Source organism: Oncorhynchus tshawytscha, linkage group LG08 (assembly GCF_018296145.1).
Source record: "Oncorhynchus tshawytscha isolate Ot180627B linkage group LG08, Otsh_v2.0, whole genome shotgun sequence".
Lineage (NCBI taxonomy): Eukaryota > Metazoa > Chordata > Actinopteri > Salmoniformes > Salmonidae > Oncorhynchus > Oncorhynchus tshawytscha.
The window spans coordinates 21,685,389-21,707,816 of NC_056436.1; the positions used below are offsets into that span (position 1 = coordinate 21,685,389).

Genomic DNA, 22,428 nt, shown 5'->3' on the forward strand with positions numbered 1-22,428 from the left:
CACTGAACCTGCGGTATCAGGAAAACATTTCGTTTCAATTAGGCAAAGCGAATCTCGCATAACAAAACGAATAGAGTAACCTATTGCGCTTCCACGAGAGGGAACGGATAGATTATAGAGCCTTTCTGTTGCAGTTATGGACGAACTGAATAAGAAGAATTCCCTTGCTTTCTGAGAGCGAGACGGAGTGACTCGGAGGGGAAGGAGAAGGAGACGTATGAGTACAGTGAAGAAAGTTTCCAGTTCTTAAAACAAACTGAAACTCGCGATTTACAGTGCGTAACGAAGAAACCATGTATGGGATAGTTGCAGTTTCATGAGCATTTTGACGGATCGTTTTCTTTCCTGGTTTACAAGCACCGGGGCAAAAGTTTCTCTAACGGAAAGTATTACAACCTACAGCACAAATCTAGACGGTTTACCGGAACTTTGAGCCTCTTTAGAAGAACTGCGTGGTGCTTTTCGCGTTGCATAGTTTAGCTGGGGTTTTCTACCTCGCTGGACTGGTGATTGGGGGTCTGGGGGGCGTTGTGGATATATATAAATCAAATTCCACCTGGCCTCTGCCAGGATGTACCTTATAACGAGATTCATTCTGATCTCCCTGATTTGGAAGAGCAGCCTGGCACTTTTATGTCTGCCGTGTGATGAGTCTAAATGCGAGGAGCCAAAGCATTGCTCTGGCACGGTTGTGCTCGGTATCTGCGGCTGCTGCTCGGTCTGCGCCAAGCAGAAAAACGAAAGCTGCGGTGGTGTCTACGGTCTGTATGGGACTTGCGACCGCGGGCTGCGGTGCGTGATCAGATCGCCGCTAAACGGTGGATCCATCACGCAGTATGAGGTCGGAGTCTGTGAAGGTTTGTATTCTATTTACACTGTTTCATCATTATGAATAGAGCCTATGCTCTGTTTAAAAGTTCACAGAAAGCATGTCCATTGTACAAATGTATGGTTCCACTTCGGCGACGCATGGCAGTCTATTATGAGCTATAGTCTCACAATCAGATAGCGGAACACAATGCATAATAGGCTATATCATATAGAATGCATTCAAATGACTTGAAACGAATAGCAATGAGCAATGTTTGAGTTCTACAGAATGTGCACCTGGCATTTCTGTCATGATATATAATACATTTTAGTCCTATTTCTCTAGTAGGCTACTAAAAGTTAGTACACAGTAATAGGCCTAATAATGTTGTGTTAATAATAATCCTGAACATTCGTTTATTATTTTCTGGCTACTAGGAAGTTGTTACTATTTTCAAAAGTGAATGCTGTTGCTTTTCATGCTGTTTATTTATATAGTCAATGTAGAGCTATAACTTGCAGTTGCATACACATGTCTCTCCATGCTGCTTGTCTGGCGGTATGGTGGGGGTCTGGAATAAGAGAGATATTGAGCAAGCGAGATGGTTAATGTGTTTGCAGCATATCGGTTTTCCAATTATTTAGGGTATCGCTAACGGATTCCTTGCTGTTGTTGGACGCGGTGCCAGCTCCTCTCTTTCCGCCGAGGCTTGTATGTTTTTCAATGGAATGTCTGCTGTGCAACTCAACATACGCTTCAGCCCGGTATATTTTACATCGCCACAAACGAATAGGACGTGCCCATCAAATAGGGTGGGCTACCTGGAATCACAGGTGTAGCCTATTATATTTTGTGGCTATGTAGTGTTCGCAATTCGCGGTGACTCAATTAGTGACGCGGCTGTCTCTGGCTCTCTAGAATGCTGTAGTTTTGCGCAAGTTTATATAGCCAAATTGCACTTGTGGAATGTTGATGAAGGTGCTCGATTCCTTGAACATTGAAGAAAAATAAATATTAATCACATCTGAGAGATTTTAATTCTATATTTCATTCCTTATACATGGGATAATCAATATGTTCAATACAACCGACAAATGTCATGTGATTTCGTTGAAACAACGTGGAAAACTGATTGGATTTGCAAAAAGTCATCAACATAAGGAAATGTATTTTTTCATCCAGCTTTTAACCTAAATCCAATGTCAGGGTGACATTTTCGTGGGGATTTCACGTTGAATTCACGTTAGTTCACAACTCAACCAAATGCAGCACTCCCTTTCAACTATAGAATCTGAGTGGAGAGGAAACGGATATAATGATTTTAAAGTGCAAATTAAATTGTATTTGTCACATGCGCGGAATACAACAGATGGAAGACTTAACAGTGAAATGCTTTCTTACAAGCCCTTAACCAACAATGCTTTAAGAAGTTAAGAATTTTAAAAAAAAGTGTTAAGTAAAAAATAGATTAATAAAAATAGAAAATAGAAAAAAAAGTAACAAATTACTAAACAGCCGCAGTAAAATAACAAGTGAAGCTACAGTATATACAGGGGGTACTGGTACAGAGTACAGAGTCAATGTGCGGGCCCCCTGTTAGTCTACCTACATGTAATATATACTTGTAGGTAGAGTTAAAGTGACTATGCATAGATTATAAACAGAGAATGTGACGCATGTGATATCTGTTTTGTCTCACTCTGAATACTTAAATAAATTCAAGCAGACTGAATGTAACCAAATCAATCAAATGGGATTCATAATATCCTACAGCTCAAAGATATGAAAGCTTTTTCCAATACATGACACTATATGTGTGGCGAGAGACAACCTCTGACAGGACTACCTGGCCTGATGACTCCTTGCTGTCCCCAGTCCACCTGGTCATGCTGCTGTTCTAGTTTCAACTGTTCTACCTGCGGCTATTGAACCCTGACCTGTTCACTGGACGTGTTACCTTGTCCCGGACCAGCTGTTTTGGACTCTCTCTACCGCACCCGCTGTCTCTAACTCTGAATGATCGGCTATGAAAAGCCAACTGACATTTACTTCTGAGGTGCTGACCTGTTGCACCCTCTGCAACCACTGTGATTATTATTATCTGACTCTGCTGCTCATCTATGAACATTTGAACATCTTGGCCATGTTCTGTTATAATCTCCACCCGGCACTGCCAGAAGAGGACTGGCCACCCCTCAGAGCCTGGTTCCTCTCTAGGTTTCTCCCAAGGTTCTAGCCTTTCTAGGGAGTTTTTCCTAGCCACCGTGCTTCTACACCTGCATTGCTCGCTGTTTGGGGTTTTAGGCTGGGTTTCTGTACAGCACTTTGTGACATAGGCTGATGTAAAACGGGCATTATAAATACATTTGATTGATTATTTAGTCCTATATGTATCCTTATTGTAGCCACAGACAGACAGAGTCTTGGAGGACGCCACAGAGGGGACACGAGGAGTCATGTTTCAACAGGGGCAGCCATTAATAAAAACATGTTGATGAGCGTCTCAAATGTTTGGCCAGTAAGTAGCCTATGTAGTCTCTCAGGCAGGTGATGTCCATTGTAAGGCATGTGGATAAAACAGCAGCTATAGTTTGTCTCTGCAATAGTCCCCTGGAGGGTTGAACCAGAGCAAAGTGTGGAATACCAGTTATTGAAAGTACAGAGCATGACCTTCACCCCAGAGCACACCCCGCCCATCTCCAACCTTAAATGTTCCCCATTCCCCACAGGTCCTTTCCCCAACACATTAGAGCTATAGTCGCCACCACCTCTCACCTCTAACCATTAATGTTCTCTAGCTTTCCCTCAGAGGCCCTATATTCACCCAGCACATCAGAGCCCCATAATTCACCACCACTTACATACCTGCTGCTGTTCATAGTGTCACAGAGGCAGAGCACACAATGTGTCATGCCTCATGACAGCTAATGTCAGCTTACTCATTTTGAATGATGATGAGTGTCACAACGACGCAGGCGGTGCACAGGCCTTTGTTGGTGTAACACAAGGGGCTCGACTCCGCCAGTCCTCCGAGGTACCTCAGTTTGATATTGTTATCAGAGGAGAGCGTCTCTCTTTACGCGAAGGGTCAGATTAAATAAATGCCTTTTAGCCCCTGAATTTATACCCACGCAGTCCCAAGCCAGGTAGGTGTTGAAAGGATTCCGATCACATTTCCAAAACCAACAGATTATGTCAGCCAAAGCCAGTGACACTCACGGATCACTCTCAATTTGGACAATCACACTGGGTAAGGGTTTAAGTGGCTTACCCCGAGCTCACATCCAACAGATCCCCAGAACAGTACCTGGCTAACAGCTCACCTCTAACAGATCCCCAGAACACTGCCCGACTAACAGCTCACCTCTAACAGATCCCCAGAACACTGCCCGGCTAACAGCTCACCTCTAACAGGTCCCCAGAACACTGCCCGGCTAACAGCTCATCTCCAACAGATCCCCAGAACACTGCCTGGCTAACAGCTCATCTCCAACAGATCCCCAGAACACTGCCCGGCTAACAGCTCATCTCCAACAGATCCCCAGAACACTGCCCGGCTAACAGCTCACCTCTAACAGATCCCCAGAACACTGCCCGGCTAACAGCTCACCTCTAACAGGTCCCCAGAACACTGCCCGGCTAACAGCTCATCTCCAACAGATCCCCAGAACACTGCCTGGCTAACAGCTCATCTCCAACAGATCCCCAGAACACTGCCTGGCTAACAGCTCATCTCCAACAGATCCCCAGAACACTGCCTGGCTAACAGCTCACCTCTAACAGGTCCCCAGAACACTGCCTGGCTAACAGCTCATCTCCAACAGATCCCCAGAACACTGCCCGGCTAACAGCTCATCTCCAACAGATCCCCAGAACACTGCCTGGCTAACAGCTCATCTCCAACAGATCCCCAGAACACTGCCTGGCTAACAGCTCATCTCCAACAGATCCCCAGAACACTGCCCGGCTAACAGCTCATCTCCAACAGATCCCCAGAACACTGCCTGGCTAACGGGACAACATGTAACAAAGAGCACCATCAGACTGGAGTCTCTCTGGAGGCTCTGGGGGTTCAGGGTCGTCCCACTTGGGATGAGGGCCCTGCTGTGGATGTTATATATTTATTTCTGTCCCAGTTCCCCAGTTAGTGCTGTCGGATGGTCAGGGTCTCAGGGGATATTATCTACTCTCTGCCACAGAAGTTACATTACCGCCCAGGCAGCTGGGCAGGCAGACTTACAGGCAGCTCCAGCTTCAGGCCATTTCACTGCCTCCAGGTTCTCAGCACAGCAGCACTGCAATGTCCTTTACAACATACTGACTGTCTGACACACTATCTGTCATTTCTATTTCTACATCATTTTGCCATTGTATAGTTTGACAGCCATTTGAGTGAAAAACAACTGCAATGATTATTGTTATCCCACTCTGAAAAGGAGAACAGCACCACCACAAAAGTGTTTGTAGTCAGTCATTGACATGGTTTTTGAAGTATGTGGAATAATAATCTCTCATGAATATGTATGCATGTCTCACTGAATTATACATCTTTCACAGAATGTTTAGAGGAACAAGAGGAGGAAGGAATGAGTGTTTCCTGTTCACGCGGGCCTATTAAAGAGGAAATTGTGATAAGGAATAGGTTCTACCCTGTCCTTGATGTTAACCATATTGGAAGTCATTGATTACGTGCACCAGTTGTTTAGCGTCTGAAAGGTCTGTCTCATAGGAATAGCTCCCAGGTCTACCGGGGGGCAATATGCAAATAAAAAAATAAAAAATACCATTTAGCAGATGCTTTTATCCAAAGAAACGTACAAAACAATAAGTACATAACATGTTTGTGTATGTGGCAGCATTTGGAATCAAACCCACAATCCTGGTGTTACTACACCACCTTCCCTAGCCTCAGTGGGGCTTACACAATAGGGTCTTCTTGAGGTTGTCTGTCACTCAACGCAGAGCCTTCAAGTGAGCCCAAATGGCAAAGCTATAACTGTGAATGACTTTGAAGTGACACTGTTCTAAATAGGTGTGCCATGTATCCTAAGCATGGAGTTCCTTGCACACCACGGTGTCACAACACACCATTGTCACATTGTTTGAGTGGCTCTTGGGTGTTGTCCCATTAATGTTCATGGTCTCTCAATGAGTAATAGGCTAAATAAACCAGATCACAATTGTACAATTACAGAAATGGTTAAGTAATGATCATAACCAATGAGTCTATGAGAAAATGACTGTTTTTTTCCCAGCGTGGATTATCATTGTGGTTATGAACTCACCTAAAGATAATTAATCAACCATTGGACTGTGGTCAGTACAAGATTCATTGCATCAGTGCTTTTCAAATCTAAATTAAAGTCCCTCCATTGAGGCCCAGTAGCAGTGTTGATCAAATGTTGATTGTAAAATTAAATGTCATTGAGATAAGACCAGGGCTGTGCCAAAAAGCTAGAAAAACATGCACTCACTGCGTGCTGTGCAATATGGCTGGATCCATTGTTTTTCAAATGGTAATGTGGCGAAATGAAATTGGTTTCTTTCTATACTGAACAAAAATATAAACGCAATATGTAAAGTGTTGGTCCCATTTTTCATGAGCTGAAATAAAAAGATCCCAGAAATGTTCCATACTTACAAAAAGCTTATTTCTCTGAACTTCTGTGTACAAATTTGTTTACATCCCTGTTAGTGAGCATTTCTCCTTTGGTAGATTAGCTCAGTTGGTAGATTATGGTGCTTGCAATTCCAGGATAGTGGGTTCAATCCCGGGGCCACACATACTTAAAAAATGTATGTACGCATAAATGCTATATATTATAGGTTTCACCCCGTGGAAATTATGGTCTGAATGGATTGGAGCCATGATGGCGGACTCCATCAAGCTGGGTGACACCATGCGTCTGTCCCAAATGGCACCCTATTCCCTATATAGTGCACCACTTTTGTCCAGAGCAAAATGGGAATAGGGTGCCATTTGGGATACAGACGTGGTCTGGATAACGTCCTCTTTGGCAGAGCCACTATGACATGATGGAGCAAGCTAAGTGATTATCATGGCTGTCTTGTTTCAAAGATAATAATTTTATGCAACAAAAAACAATTTTGTGTTGTTATTATAGTGAACAAAAATATCAACACAACATGTAAAGTGTTGGTCCCATGTTTCGAGCTGAAATAAAAGATCCCAGAAATGTTCCATACGCACAGAAATATTATTTCTCTCAAATTTGGTGCACAAATTTGTCTACATACCTGTAAGTGAGCATTTCTCCTTTGCCAATATAATCCATCCACCTGACAGGTGTGGAATATCAAGAAGCTGATTAAACAGCATGATCATTACACAGGTGCACCTTGTGCTGGGGACAATAAAAGGCCATTCTAAATGTGCAGTTTTGCCACACAGCACAATGCCACAGATGTCTCAAGTTTTGATGGAGCGTGCAATTGGCATGCTGACTGCTGGAATGTCCACCCGAGCTGTTGCCAGGGAATTGAATGTTCCTTTCTTGACAAACGCAGACCGACCACGCGTAACCACGCCAGCCAAGAACCTCCACATCTGTCTTCTTCACCCGCGGGATCATCTGAGCAGAGGGAGGGAGGGTGGGGGGGGTATTTCTGCCTGTAATAAAAAAGAAAACCATGCTGATTGGCTGTGCCTGGCACCCCAGTGCCTGGCACACCATGGTTGCATCCCTGCCCTGTCATGTGAAATCCATAGATTAGGGCCTAATTTATTTATTTAAATTGACTGATTTCTATGAACTATAACTCAGTAAAATCTTTGAAATTGTTGCATGTTGCGTTTATATTTTTGTTTATATTTTTGTTCAGTATACATAGACATGACTGTCTTCTGTCAGGAAGATGGTTAAAACGTTGAGAGGAACTAGGACACGTATTTCTCTTGTTTTAACAGTTTACTCTTAGAATGTGTGCACTTGGCTCACAGAAGCGTATCTGAAAGTTAGCGAAGCTGGCTGCTTGTCAGACTGGCAAGCCTGATGCCAAATAATTTAGTGCTTTAAAGACAACATTAAATAATTCTGAGTGACAAAAAAGCAGGAATCCAATGTAACAGAGATTCTAACACGAGGATAGAATGTTCTATTTTTGTGTGTGTTCTGCTGCTGTTTAGCATTCATCTCTAGCTTCTCTATACAAGCTACATGCATTCTATGGCATAAGTGTTGGGGAGGAATAATAATAATATATTTGCTTAGCTCACACCCTTGTCTAAGGCGACATGCATAGGTTACATTTTTACTCTGTGATATTAGCCATTTATGCAGCTGGGTATTTACAAAATGAGATGAGCTCCACAAAAATCCATTCCCAAGATCGTCCTATTAGACAGATGACCACCTGGGACTTTACAGACAGGGTTTTAAGGTGCAGTTCTCTAAATGGGGTTTAAAGGTTAGTTTCTCCTGAACAAGATTTAAAGGTGCAGTTCTCTAAACATGGTTTAAAGGTGCAGTTCTCCTAAACAAGCTTTAAAGGTGAAGTTCTCTAAACAAGATTTATGCTGCTGCTACTCTCTGTTTATCATATATGCATAGTCACTTTAGCTATACATTCATGTACATACTACCTCAATTGGGCCGACCAACCAGTGCTCCCGCACATTGGTTAACCGGGCTATCTGCATTGTGTCCCGCCACCCACCACCGGCCAACCCCTCTTTTACGCTACTGCTACTCTCTGTCCATCATATATGCATAGTCACTTTAACCATATCTACATGTACATAATACCTCAATCAGCCCGACTAACCGGTGTATGTATGTAGCCTCGCTACTTTTATAGCCTCGCTACTGTATTTAGCCTGTCTTTTTACTGTTGTTTTATTTCTTTACTTACCTATTGTTCACCTAACACCTTTTTTGCACTATTGGTTAGAGCCTATAAGTAAGCATTTCACTGTAAGGTCAACACCTGTTGTATTTGGCGCACGTGACTAATAAACTTTGTTTTGATTTGAAGATTTAAAGGTAAAGTTCTCAAAGCAAGATTTAAAGGTGATTTTCTCAAAACAAGATTTAAAGGTGAAGTTCTCTAAACAAGATTATTTGAAGGTGCAGTTCTCTAAACAGTGTTTAAAAGTGCAGTTCACCATATAGTGCTGCCATCACCTATTAAAAAAGGCGACAAAAGTCATGCCTATTATAGGTATTGGTTGAAGCTCAGTATTAAATAAAATCTCCCTATCATCATATTTAAGCCAATATGACACCAATCTTGATGACATTTTGCAAATCAACTTCATTGGAAGTTGTCACGTAGAGTAGGCCAGATGGCTAAACTGGATAACCTAACCTCTATAAAAATAAAAAGATGGCGGAACCGCAAAAGTTCTTCTGTGCAAAGGTGTTTATTTACAAGTGATTCCGGAACAGAAAACAACAGTACTGCCATCAACGTCTACCTTATGGGACAGCTTAACAACAATGCTGCCCCATCCACAGCTCAATCCAAAAAATCCCCTTTAGAGACTGGAGAGAGGCTCCTTTTGTAGGGCTAGCCCCTCCCCTCAGAACAATTAACCCTAATTAATTAATCAATTAACAATACAAACCTACATTTTCCATGAACTAAACATACTCAAGGATATACATTGCAACACTGTTTTAAACAATATCACAACATAACATTTACAACATTACATCACTACTGACAATATCTTTCAATATGCCCATATGCATTAATGAGCCATTTGGGACAGGCACTATAAAGCCAACCCAATTCCCTTAGCTCAGGTCCTTTTCCAGCATACCCAGAAGCTACAGAGATGGAGAGAGAGGAACAGAACAAACAAACAATGCGCTCATCCACAACATTGATAAGTATAATAATTATTGTATCTCTCAAATATGAACATTGACAAGTGTGAAATGCATGCACCAAGACAGAAGTTAAATTGTGTGTCGACCCACATTGTTAACTTATGGTATAATGGCGCAGGGAGGAGTGATGAATATGTGTGTGCGTTAAAGAACCAAATGCTGCCCGCGGCCAGTGACGGACTTCTACGTCACAGAAGTACACAACACACTCCACGTCTCTCTTCATGAGCTGTCCGTCCATTACGGAGAACCACATACTAAGCACAGGGTCGTTAGCAACTGAGTTTTAATTTCTTCAGGATTGGTGTAAGTAACAAGAACATTTCCCAGGACATAGACATATCTGATATTGATATTAATCTAACTGCTGCACTGTCCAATTTACAGTAGCTATTACAGTGAAAGAATACCATGCTATTGTTTGAGGAAAGTGCACAGTTTTGAACATAAAAAGTTATTAATAAACAAATTTGGCACATGTGGGCAGTCTTGATTAAAATATTTTGAACAGAAATACAATGGTTCATTTTATCAGTCTAAAACTTTGGACATCCACTGCCTCCATCTAGTGGCCAAAATCTAATTTGCACCTGGACTGGAATAAAACATTATGGACTTTCTCTTGCATTTCAAAGACCATGGTAGAAAAAAATACAAAAAAACAGTTGGGTTATTCTTTTTATTATCTTTTACCATATCTAATGTGGCATATTCTCCTACATTCCTTTCACATTTTCACAAACTTCAAAGTGTTTCCTTTCAAATGGTATCAAGAAAAAATGCATATCCTTGCTTCAGGGCCTGAGCTACAGGCAGTTAGATTTGGGTATGTAATTTTAGGCGAAAATTGGAAAAAAAGGGGCCGATCCATAAGAGGTTTTAAGAGTGTACCTACCTAGCTCAAATCCTGAAAACGAAATTAAAACAAGACTATAGCGTCCATAAAGTGACCATTGGACCTAAAGAAATCCTGGATTGACTAAGTTTTGTAGGTGCAACAGTTTTTATTAAATCTATAATTTCTGTCCGTTAAGAAACAAAGATGTGCTACCTTTTTATAGCATTTCTGACAATGCTAACATATTTTTTTTAGCCGAAACTCAGCATTCTAACACTGGGTCGTTGCTAGGCAGTGTATACAAACAAACCTAGGCTACTGTATATAGCTAGATATATGGTGGTATTCAAGCTGAGGGAAATCAATAAATTCAAACAGATATTTTGATTTGCTAGGTAGCTAGCTAGCTAACGTTACCAGCTAGCTAATGTTACCTACATAACAAACAGGCAAACAAAGGTAGCTAGCCAATGAATATGGTTTTATTTTGATTAACAAGCGTTTACCAGTCAGATGAGAGCTATCATTGGCTAGGTAGCTAACCAACTAGCAATGACAGCTAGTTAGCTATATTTTGCAAGTAAGGTTTTTCACATAAGGCTGAAGTCATCATGTGTAAACTGCTGATTTAGACACTTGCACAGATAATCTAGCAAATATTTTTTTAACTCTTCTTGAACTGCATTGAATCACTAACCTTTGATGATCTTCATCAGATGACACTCATAGGACTTCATGTTACACAATACATGTATGTTTTGTTTGATGAAGTTCATATTTATATAAAAAATATGAGTTTACATTGGCGCGTTACGTTCACTAGTTCCAAAAACATCCAGTGATTTTGCATAGCCACATTGATTAAACAGAAATATTCATCATAAATGTAGATGATAATACAAGTAATACATTTCAAACTAAGTATAGAATCAATCATTAGGATGTTTTTATCATAAATCTTCAATAAAGTTCCAACCGGAGAATTCCTTTGTGTCTAGAGGAGCAGCGGAACACAAGTCGATATCATGTGGAATGCACTTGACCAGGAAATGGCTCTCTGCCAGTAACCTGACTCATTCAGCTCTTATTCAGTCCCACAAGACAGTAGAAGCCGTATGCAAGGTTCTAAAGACGGTTGACATCTAGTGGAAGCTCTAGGAAGTGCAACTTCATTCATATCCCAATGTGAATTTAATAGGGTCTGGGTTGAAAATATACCAACCTCAGATTTCTCACTTCCTGTTTGGATTTCTTCTCAGGTTTTTGCCTGCCATATGAGTTCTGTTATACTCACAGACATCATTCAGACATTTTTCAGAGTGTTTTCTATCCAATACTAATAATAATATGCATATATTAGCAACTGAGACTGAGGAGCAGGCCGTTTACTCTGGTCACCTCGAAAATCTTGGTAGAGCATGGATGGAATAGGCATTGTGTTGCTCATGAATTTCCCTTCTCTGTTTCAGACCAATGCCTATTCTCACTTCAAACAAAGTTTTTTGTTTTTAATAACCACGATTGTTGTTGTAGTAGGATGTCCCTTGGGAGAGAGAGCTAGGTTTAATATGCGCAAACAGGAGCAGGGTGAAACCACCGACAGTCTTATCACAGCTGTTCACAAACTAGCAGAACATTGTCAGTTTGGCGTGCTCAGGGAAGAGCTGATCTGAGATCGGATTGTAGTCGGAATAAGAAATATATCACTTTCTGAAAAGTTACAGTTGGATTCCCAGTTTACCTGGTCCAAAGCTGTAAACCAGGTTAGGCAGAGTTAGGCATAGTTCAAGTGTTTGTCGCAAATCCCCTTTCCACAGATGGAAAGATTGCCCAGCAAAGGATGCGGAATGCAGGAAATGTCACAGGAGAGGACACTTTTCAGCTGTCTGTCAATTAAAGTAAATGCATGAGGTTTCAGAGGAGGTACAGCAGGACAGCATCTTTCTGGGAGAAGTAAAGGGAAACAATACTGGCTGGCATTCAGACATTAAACTCAATGGGGAGGTTGTGTCATTTAAACTAGACACTGGGGCAGCAGTGACAGCTATCCCAACTAGGCTGTACAGCTATAGCAGAGATGGCCCTTTTCTCTCTACAAACAAAAAACTGTACGGTCTCAGTAATACGATTTTACCAGTGGTAGGGCACTTGGTGATTAAACTGGGGAGTAAAGACAAAAGTGCCATCCAGCCTGTCTTCGTCAGTGACTCTCTAGCCAGACCGTTGCTGGGGCTGCCAGCAATTGAAGCATTGCAACTCATTGAGAGTGTGAGCGAACTGGAGGACCCAGGTGAGGTTTTCAAAAAGAAATTCCCAAAAGTGTTTTCTGGTCTAGGAAGGATAGAAGGTGACTACAAAATCTGCCTGAAAGAGTCTATTTTAGACACAGCCCCAATTTCTTCCATCCACCAGGTGCCTATCCCTTTATTGGCCAGAGTAAAGGAAGAGTTGGGGTGGATGGAAGAAATTGGGGCTGTGTCTAAAATAGAGTCTCACAGACTGGTGTGCAGGGATGGTGGTGGTCCCAAAAGCCAATGGGGAAATAAGGATCTGTGTGGACATGACTCAATTGAATGAGGCACTCTGCAGAGAGAGACACATCTTACCATCAGTGGAGCAGTCACTGGCTCAGTTGGATGGCTCACAAGTCTTCACAAAGCTGGATGCCCGCTCAGGTTTCTGGCAGATACCGCTCTCATCAGAGAGTAGGGCACTCACAACGTTTATAACACCGTTTGGACATTACTGTTTCAATGTTTTGCAATTTGGAATCGCTTCCGGTCCTGAGCATTTCCAAAGACGCATGTCCCAGCTGTTGGATGGGCTGAGTGGCGTCATAGTCCACGTGGACAATGTGCTCGTGTGCGGAAGGGACAGAGCAGAACATGATGTAAGGCTCACAGCAGTTCTGACCCGACTCCAGGAGACTGGCCTGACACTCAATAAAAAATGCACTTTTGCACAATCAGAGGTCTTGTTCTTGGGACACAAAATCAGTGCAGCTGGAATAGAGCCGGACCCAGAGAAGATCAGCACCATCACAGATATGCCCAGACCCCAGAATGTGGCTGAAGTCAGGACCTTCTAAGGCATGGCCACATATGTGGGTAAGTTCCTCCCACAGTTCTCAGATACAATCAAACCTCTGAGAGACTTACTAGCCAAAGAGAATGACTGGTCATGGGATCGCATGCAACAAGCAGCGTTTGACAAAATCAAAGGAGATCTGGCCTCACAGAGAGTGCTAAGACAAAAGTATCAGCAGATGCATCATCCTTTGGGCTAGGGGCGGTCCCCACACAGATGCAGGACAACATGGAGTGGCGTCCAATAGCATACATCTCCCGAAGCTTATCCGACACAGCGCAAAGATATGCTCAAGTGGAGAAGAAGGCGTTGGCTATCACATGGGCATGTGAAAGGCTCAGCCAATACCTTATTGGCCTGCAGTTTACAGCAGAGACTGATCACAAACCACTGTTGGCTCTGTCAGGGACAAATGCACTGGACGACTTGCCTCCCAGAGTTGCCTCCCTCCCGACTTGCCTCCCAGAGGGCTAAACAGTCAGTGTGGTGGCTTGGTCTGAGTACTCAGATTGCCAAGCTAGTGGCCCAGTGTGAGGTCTGTACAGACCTCACACTGGAGACTTTAATCGGAGACAACGTGCTAAGGAGAGGCCAGAGCTGACCGAAGGTCAACGTGTGTGGATTACAAACTCAAAGACACCAGCAATAGTGCTGAGGAAAGCGGATGCCCCACGCTCCTATGTGGTGGACACAGGCTCAGAAGAGGTACGAAGGAACAAAACACACCTCAGCTCTTACAGATCTACCAGCCATACAGACTGAGGCCACAGAAAATGCACAAAAACAGGGTAAAGGAGAGAGAATGCTCACAGAGTCACAAGCGCGCCCAAAAAGGGATGTGAAGCCACCAGAGTGGCTGAAAGACTATGTTACGTGAAGAGAAAACATACTGTTGGGCACTATACCCAGCAAAAAGAGACTGTACCTAAGTTAATGTTCATACTGTGTGATTGAATGCTTTCATACTGTTTCAGGATGGGAAGTAGCATGTTAGAGAATAATACTGGTTTCCAAATTGCATTTCAGTTATGCTTCAGTGGTTATGCATGTTGAGTTCTTGTTCATGGGAGAGGGGAAGATGTAGTAGGATGTCCCTTGGGGGTATCTGTACCTATGTAGGACATGCGAGGGTTAGGTTAATAAACAGGCTGGAGCTAGAACCTCGTTGTTGCTCATCCTTATTTTAGATCATACTACAATTGTGGCTAGAGTTTCAGTCTTTTCATTGATAAAGATTTCCATCAGGCGTAATTGTCAAGCATCATTAGCACATGACAAACACTCCCGTACCCAGATGCACCTGAAGCATGTACATTAACCATGACTCTCCTCATTAGTGTTGTGCTCAGAACAGAGATGTTCCTTCTCATTTGCAGGTTTGCACTGTTAGTGGAACCAAACTTCTGCTGTCTGTTCTCAGAAACAGTTCTGTTCTGTCTGCTCTCAGTCTCAAATGTTCTCTTTTTCAACCACTTGTAATGACATCCATCCATCTAAAAATCCATCTAAAACTAAACGACACAATCTGTAATTTGAACAGGCTGACTCTGCCACTTTGTTTGGTAAGCTGAGCAATGGGGAAGCAACTCTGGAAGTAACCATCTCAAACTTAAAATCTCCTGTCAGAAGGAATGGCTGCCTGATGGCTATATAAAAATAACAGAATATAGATTATATCAGTAGAGCGGCGCATCGGGGTTGTGAACCAGCCAAGCTAAACCAATCCCAGATGCCTATTCTCTTACACCCTCCAGTCATTTGCTGGGTTGATTTATGAATGGATTTCAACTCAATAAAATATTGTTTCCACTCACTATAATGTGATTTGGGGGATTAAACTGTGAGATAACAGAAAGAATTGAAGACACATTTAATTTGAGTGACGCCAGAGGCCATGACAGGCTCACCAGCTCAAGTAAAATCCAGAACACTCGGTGGTGAGACAACCCTTTAACACCTTTGCCCAAAGATGGATGTGCCTGCTGTGACTGCCGTCAAGGGTGATTTTGTGCCCCAGTGTTTTTCTGATGCTCCCACAAATAGGGCCAGTGAAGGCTGGATTAAATTTGGTGTCTGTAGTGAGGGAAGACAAGCGGAAATGTTTACCTCTTCCTCCAATGCTTCTTCCTTGTCACGCTCCCCCCTTTTCGTCCCTGAAGTCTCTCAAACAGACCGGGGTTCAAATACTAATACGAACTAATTTCAAATACTTTACCTGGGCTTGATTGTGCATGCCTGGCATAGAAGGAACCAATAGAATAGTTGCAAAAGAGCAAACTCCAATTATCTTGCACTCCAGGCTGACTAGAGCAAATGCTAAAAGTGTTGGAAAGACTTAAAATACTATTTGAGCCCAGGTATGCCATCAATCATGGGCCTGGGAGAAGTGATAGAATTTCCAGGGCTGGATAGTGGATATAATTTAGGACCAGAAGAAAAGATGGAGGGGTTAGGGTTGGCTGGCAGAACTAAAGAAATAAAGCCCTAGGTTAGAATCCTGAGCTAGCGAAAAACACAAGTCCAGGATAGGAAGAGCAGAGCATCTTCTGTAGCTACAGTAAATCCATAAAAAATATAATATTTTCTTAAAAGCAAGAACCATTTTTATTTGTGCTTTTGTTGCATCATTTTGTCAGATGACGATAGCTCTTTAATTTTCCTCTCCTACGCGAAATTACTGTACATTTAAAAGCTTAAATGTTTGAAATATCTTTGTTGTATTGAGTAATTAATTAGGTACCTTCAGTACCAGCTAATACAAATACTGCCTGCTCCTTCATGTAGCCAGGCAGGGCCCCCTGCTAAGATAACTATCCGGTGCCACCAGTGTGCTGTCTGAGACTGGAACTAGGGAGCTATCCTCAAACAAAATCACAGGGCTTCAGATGCCATGAGGCCCCAACTTTATTACTTTTCTTTTAGCATTGCTTTGGTGTTGGGTTTACTGTTTCAATTAGGATTTCATCCAACTTTTAAAACAAGTTATAATTTCAGATACAGAATGTGTTCAATGCTACATAACTCAAAATGTCACATAAATCATACTTTGATGTCAGTGGGAGGTTTCTAAAAACGCTTGAGTTAGGCAATGCCCTTATCAATTATTACCGCATTTTGAAAGATAAATGATAAATAATTTAACATCTTCCATTTTGATTTTGATAAAGTAGTGGATAACATTATTTTGGAATGAGATGTTTGACAAGCAGGTGCCCATGTACTTTTGGCTATGTATTGTTACTGTATTGTTAATGCTAGATCTTTATATAATGATGAGTCACGTGTACATTGTGTTCTCTGATCTTGAAGCGTATGCATTTCACACACAGTTATTGACAATAATATACACATACTTTATTGTATCTGTCCATACGCACACGCTCAAACATTTACCCACAAACTTTCACTCAATGTCACTTCTATGCTCAGAGATCGAAGATGAAAACATCATACTCTATGCCAACACAAGCGCTAGAGTGGGCACACGTGCTCAAGCTGGCACACACCCACGCACACACACACAATGCCCTATTTGCACTGCAAATCCAACTTCATAATGTTGCTGTCAGATAGCAGTGTGTTGGGGTCTAGGGGCTGAAATTGACTCTGTGGGGATAAAATCACTGACGATGTGGTGGGGAGCTAGATAGTGGAATGGAATGCTTCTTCCTACACCTGGATATACTAGTTTTGTCCCAAATGGTACCCTCTTCCCTATGTAGTGCACTACTTTTGACCAAGGCCCATATAGTTCTGGTCAAATGTAGTGCACTATAATAGGGATAGGGTGACATTTGCAATGTTCCCACTGTAACATACTGATCAATATTTCAGCTGAGGAGTTGAAAATTACTGACCTTATAGTGTTTTATTTGCAATACATTCTTGGGGGATAGTGTGAGTACCGGTAAAGCTTTCCAGTTAGGATTGTTGGAGGTGTTATGAAAACAAATCTGCAATTGTAACGTCAATGAAATGTTATATTGTCAACTTGATAAAAACAAATGTGTTGATGCCCTTGATTTGATGTAATCTTACAATTACATTGTCCTCACTGTATCTTTCTTGGTCCTGATCAGATGAAAACTGGGACGACGACCAACTGTTGGGATTTGAGCCGTGTAATGAGAACCTGATCACGGGCTGCAACATCATCGACGGGAGGTGTGAGTGTGACAGCATACGGACCTGCAACAACCCATTTGAGTTCCCCAGCCAGGACGCATGCCAGACCGCTCTGAGGAAGATTGAAGGTATTATGCATGTCAATTAATGTTTAACAATGAAATATTAATGTTTGTCCTCTTGGACCTGTATGGCTCAGTTGATAGAAGAAGGATATTTAGAAGGAGGAACATTATTCCCAGAATGGAACACAGCTCGACAAAACACCTTTCTCTCTCTCTGGCCTGCATGATGCAGTTCCTAAGAGTGGGTAGAGTAGTGCATGTGTGGTCATGTTTCAAGCCACAAGCACACAAGGTGTGTTCATGAAGTAATGTATGCTGTGTAGTCTACTGTTAGTTACCATCTGTATGGATGGTTTGTTAGATGCTTTGACTTTAAATGTTTGTTAGCTGAGTTCTGATCTGACTCGTACTGTTAGGTTTTCATAGTGGTTTTCTCAATATTATGTTCGCGCCCATATGCCTCTGCCAGTTCTATAGGATGTATTATTGGCAGTAATTAACTCAGCTCATTTTTATGTGCTTTTTTTATTAATTACTAAATACCCAGACATAAATCAAACTGAATGATCAATTCTCAGCTTCGCTTAGGGGTGGTATGCAGCCTCCATACTGATTGAATAGCTGTCACTGAGCTTGGTTTTCAGGATCTTCATCCCTTTCTGTTGTTCCCACAGCATATTTAAAATTCTGTTACAGTTTCACTTTGAATAACAACTCGTAAATCTCTGGCGCTACACAATTTTGTCATTTATTTATCTGCTCTTTTGCTGCTCCTGTTTTCTCCCATTTTTTATTTTTTAGTGTGAGGGGTTTTGTTTGTTTAGTCAGATATTTTTTCTCTGACAGGCTCTCCTTAGTGCATCTGTGATATTCAAAAAAACAACCAAACAAACAAACAAGCTTTTTGTTGAAAAGCTGATAAGGATTCTAATAGGCCTATCAGAATGCAGTCCCCCATAGTTACCCAGACTTTATCTCAGTGTCTGCTGTTGTGTTCACAGTTCTCTGGCAGCAGACGGCCAATTAAATCACCAGAATATAGGTTTGTTATAGCAACCAACCATCCTAGCAATGGGGATGAGGGCCCTTGTTGTTAAATTGTGGCAGGTATACCTTCACATGCTGACCAGACCACCGCACACATGCATTCGTGTGTTGGCATGCGCCGTCGTGCGCAGGTTGATTTTGTTCACCCACACCAGACACGATCAGGACATGTAGGTTGAAATATCAAAACAGACACTGAACCAATTATATTAATTTGGGGACAGGTCAAAAAGCATGACAAATTTCTGCCAATTTAGCTAGCTAGCTTGCTGTTGCTAGCTAATTTGTCCTGGGATATAAACATTGGGTTGTTATTTTACCTGAAATGCACAAGGTCCTCTACTCCGACAATTAATCCACAGATAAAACTGTGAATTTGTTTCTCGTCATCTCTCCTCCTTTGTTCAGGCATCTTTTTCTTCTTTGGACATTATGGCGGTTGCCAATCAACTTCATAGCATTACTACAACCGACTGGAGTGTGTTAATCTTTCCATCACCCACGTGGATATATGCTCCTAAAAACCAATGTATCCTGTTGTGTCCTGTTTGGCTGGTTCAGTAATTTGTTATGGCTGGTGGTGGAAGGTGTTGTGAACGTTGGTGGTCTGGGTCCTGTCTGTCTGTCTGTCTGTCTGTCTGTCTGTCTGTCTGTGTGTGTGTGTGTGTGTGTGTGTGTGTGTGTGTGTGTGTGTGTGTGCGCGCACCTGCGTGCATGCTTCTGTGTCTATGTGTGTGTGTGTCTGCTCTCTGTCTTGGCAAGGTAGTCCTTTGGATATGTGTGTAGAATGAACTCTTGCTGCCGTAACCACAGATTGAGAGATTACACTGAGTACAGACTGGGATTATTATAATCAGCAGCATCACAGATATTACAGACATTTCTCAGCGTACCAATGAGCCTTGTTTTGGTTCAATGAGGGCAGACCCATAGGGCGGTGCACAATTGGCCCAGCGTCGCCCATGTTTGGCCTGGGTAGGTCATCATTGTAAATAATAATTTTTGACTTGCCTAGTTAAATTTTAAAAATACTGATCCCAGATTTTTTCTTTATTTGTACTATTTTCTACATTGTAGAATAATAGTGAAGACATCAAAACTATGAAATAACACATATGGAATCATGTAGTAACCACAAATCAAAATATATTTCAGATTCTTCAAAGTAGCCACCCTTTGCCTTGAATTGCTTTTTGGTTACTACGTGATTCCATGTGTTATTTCATAGTTTTGATGTCTTCACTATTATTCTACAATGTAGAAAATAGTAAAAATAAAGAAAAACCCTTGAATGAGTAGGTATGTCCAAACTTTTGACTGGTACTGTAAGTATTCACACCCCTGAGTCAATACTTTGTAGAAGCACCTTTGAGTCATCTTGGGTATGTCTGTATCAGCTTTGCACATCTGTATTTGTGATTTTCTCCCATTCTTCCTTTTAGAGTTTCTCAGAGTCTGTTAAGTTAAGCCGTGTTCAAATTGGCAGTTTGCATATCATTTGCATATCCGATTTGATTTTTTTTCTTTTTCCTGCAGTCCGAACAGCCAAAAAGCACATGGTATCGTTGTCCATAAGCTATGTTAGGTCATAGGAAATGATGACAGAGATATTATGTACAAAAAGTTAAGATCAGCGTAAAAACACACACAAAATAGCAGAATTGGTCAGGAGCCCATAATACGTCTGTTATCCACTGCAGCACCATCTTCCTCTCTTTTCACATTCACTCGGTTGGTAATGCTTACAAATTGGATCATAACTCTAAAAGTAGCTGAGATCCCACTCTGGAAGTTTGATATGCCAATAGAGTATATTATGTTCAACAATATATTGAAATATTTGCCAAATCAAAATGGTGTGTTGGTATTGATCAATATTAATAAATTAATGTAAGATTTTTAATAATTGAAATCCAAATACTACTCAAGGTTTCTTCCTAGGTTCCTGACTTTCTAGGGAGTTTTTCTTAGCAACCGGGCTTCTACATCTGCATTGCTTTCTGTTTGGGGTTTTAGGCTTGGTTTCTGTATAAGCACTTTGTGACATCTGCTGATGTAAAAAAGGCTTTTTAAATAAATGTGATGTGATATGTCATCAGGAAACAGCCCCATGATAATGGGCCATTTCCTCTTTTCCTGAGAATCATATTTCGAGACAGAATTATTCATTTTCTGGGCTGTTACATAATGCCGGGTTGTTTTTCAAATCTCTGCGCTGCTAGAGTTGCCTCGGTCACGGTCAACTGTAAGTGCAGTTATTGTGAAGTGGAAACGTCTAGGAACAACAACGGCTCAGCTTTGAAGGGGTAAGCCACACAAGCTCACAGAACGGGACTGCCGAGTGCTGAAGCGCGTAGCACGTAAAATCGTCTGTCCTCGGTTGCAACACTCACTTGCAACTGTAAGGTTTGGTGGAGGAGGAATAATGGAATAACTAATGCCCTTGTGGCTGAATGGAAGCAAGTCCCCGCAGCAATGTTCCAAAATCTAGGAGGAAAGCCTTCACAGAAGAGTGGAGACTGTTATAACAGCTAAAGGGGGACCAACTACATAAAAATGCCCATGATTTTGGAATGAGATGTTCGACGAGCAGCTGTCCACTTACGTTTGACCATGTAGTGTATCAGCTAACCATTTGATATAGTAATCTGCTGCAATGTAGTCTGCCTGGATTGCGACCAAAGTCTCCTCCTTCTGGCAATGAATAAGGCCCAATCCAGGTGCACACAATAGCACTAGCATCCATGTCCTTGTAAAAGATTACCAATCTGACTGAAAAAGTACCTCTGGACAAATGTACAGTATGTCAGGATTGTAAATTATGTGATCTGTCATGAGTTTGTTGAACAAATAAATCTTAAATAATCTATGCAGTACATCTCCAAGCCTGTTGTGTTGTGATAGTCCTGATGACCTCTGAAGGTGTGTTGTGATAGATTGGATGGCCGGTTGATGCGCTCTGATAGGTTGAGCAGGTACGGCTGGTGTTTTCTGATAGGTTGATCTGTACGGCTAGTGTGTTCTGATAGGTTGAATGATCCCTGATGATGTTTTCTGATAGGCCGAATGATCATACATTCTGCCCTAATGGCCTTTAAATACTCTCTAACACAGAGACAAAGGTCTCCTGAAAGTTCAACAGGAGATTGATAATGCTCTTGCTCTTTTCGTTCCTACTGACACCCATATTCCGCACGCCTGCTTCTACTGCAGAAAATCAATCTTCAATGAAACTGGAATAGCATGTTGACCTTTTAAGCCTTTAATGATATTTTTAGCCTAGAAAACTGTATTTTTTGTCATATCATAACCTGATAAGGAGTCTTCAGGTCTCTTTGCTCACTGAGGGCTATATTTTAATAAACATAATGATAGTGGTTAGATCGTTGGGCCACTAACCGAAAGGTTGCAGGATCGAATCCCCGAGCTGCCAAGGTAAAAATCTGTCGTTCTGCCCCTGAGCAAGGCAGTTAACCCACTGTTCCTCGGCACAGAAGAAGTGGATGTCGATTAAGGCAGCTCCCCGCACCTCTCTGATTCAGAGGGGTTGGGTTAAATGCGGAAGACACATTTCAGTTGAAGGCATTCAGTTGTACAACT

General features: G+C 41.9%; 1 protein-coding gene across 1 annotated transcript in view; it reads left to right on the forward strand.

The window, feature by feature from the left end:
* Positions 1-514: 514 nt before the first annotated feature.
* Positions 515-22,428, forward strand: part of LOC112256793 (cysteine-rich motor neuron 1 protein) — a 180,835-nt gene continuing 158,921 nt past the window's right edge. Inside the window, exons 1-2 of the mRNA XM_024430301.2 lie at positions 515-857; positions 17,671-17,844. Of these exons, the coding sequence (XP_024286069.1) occupies positions 572-857; positions 17,671-17,844 (460 nt within the window). The 5' untranslated portion in view covers positions 515-571. The remainder of the gene's footprint in view (positions 858-17,670; positions 17,845-22,428) is intronic.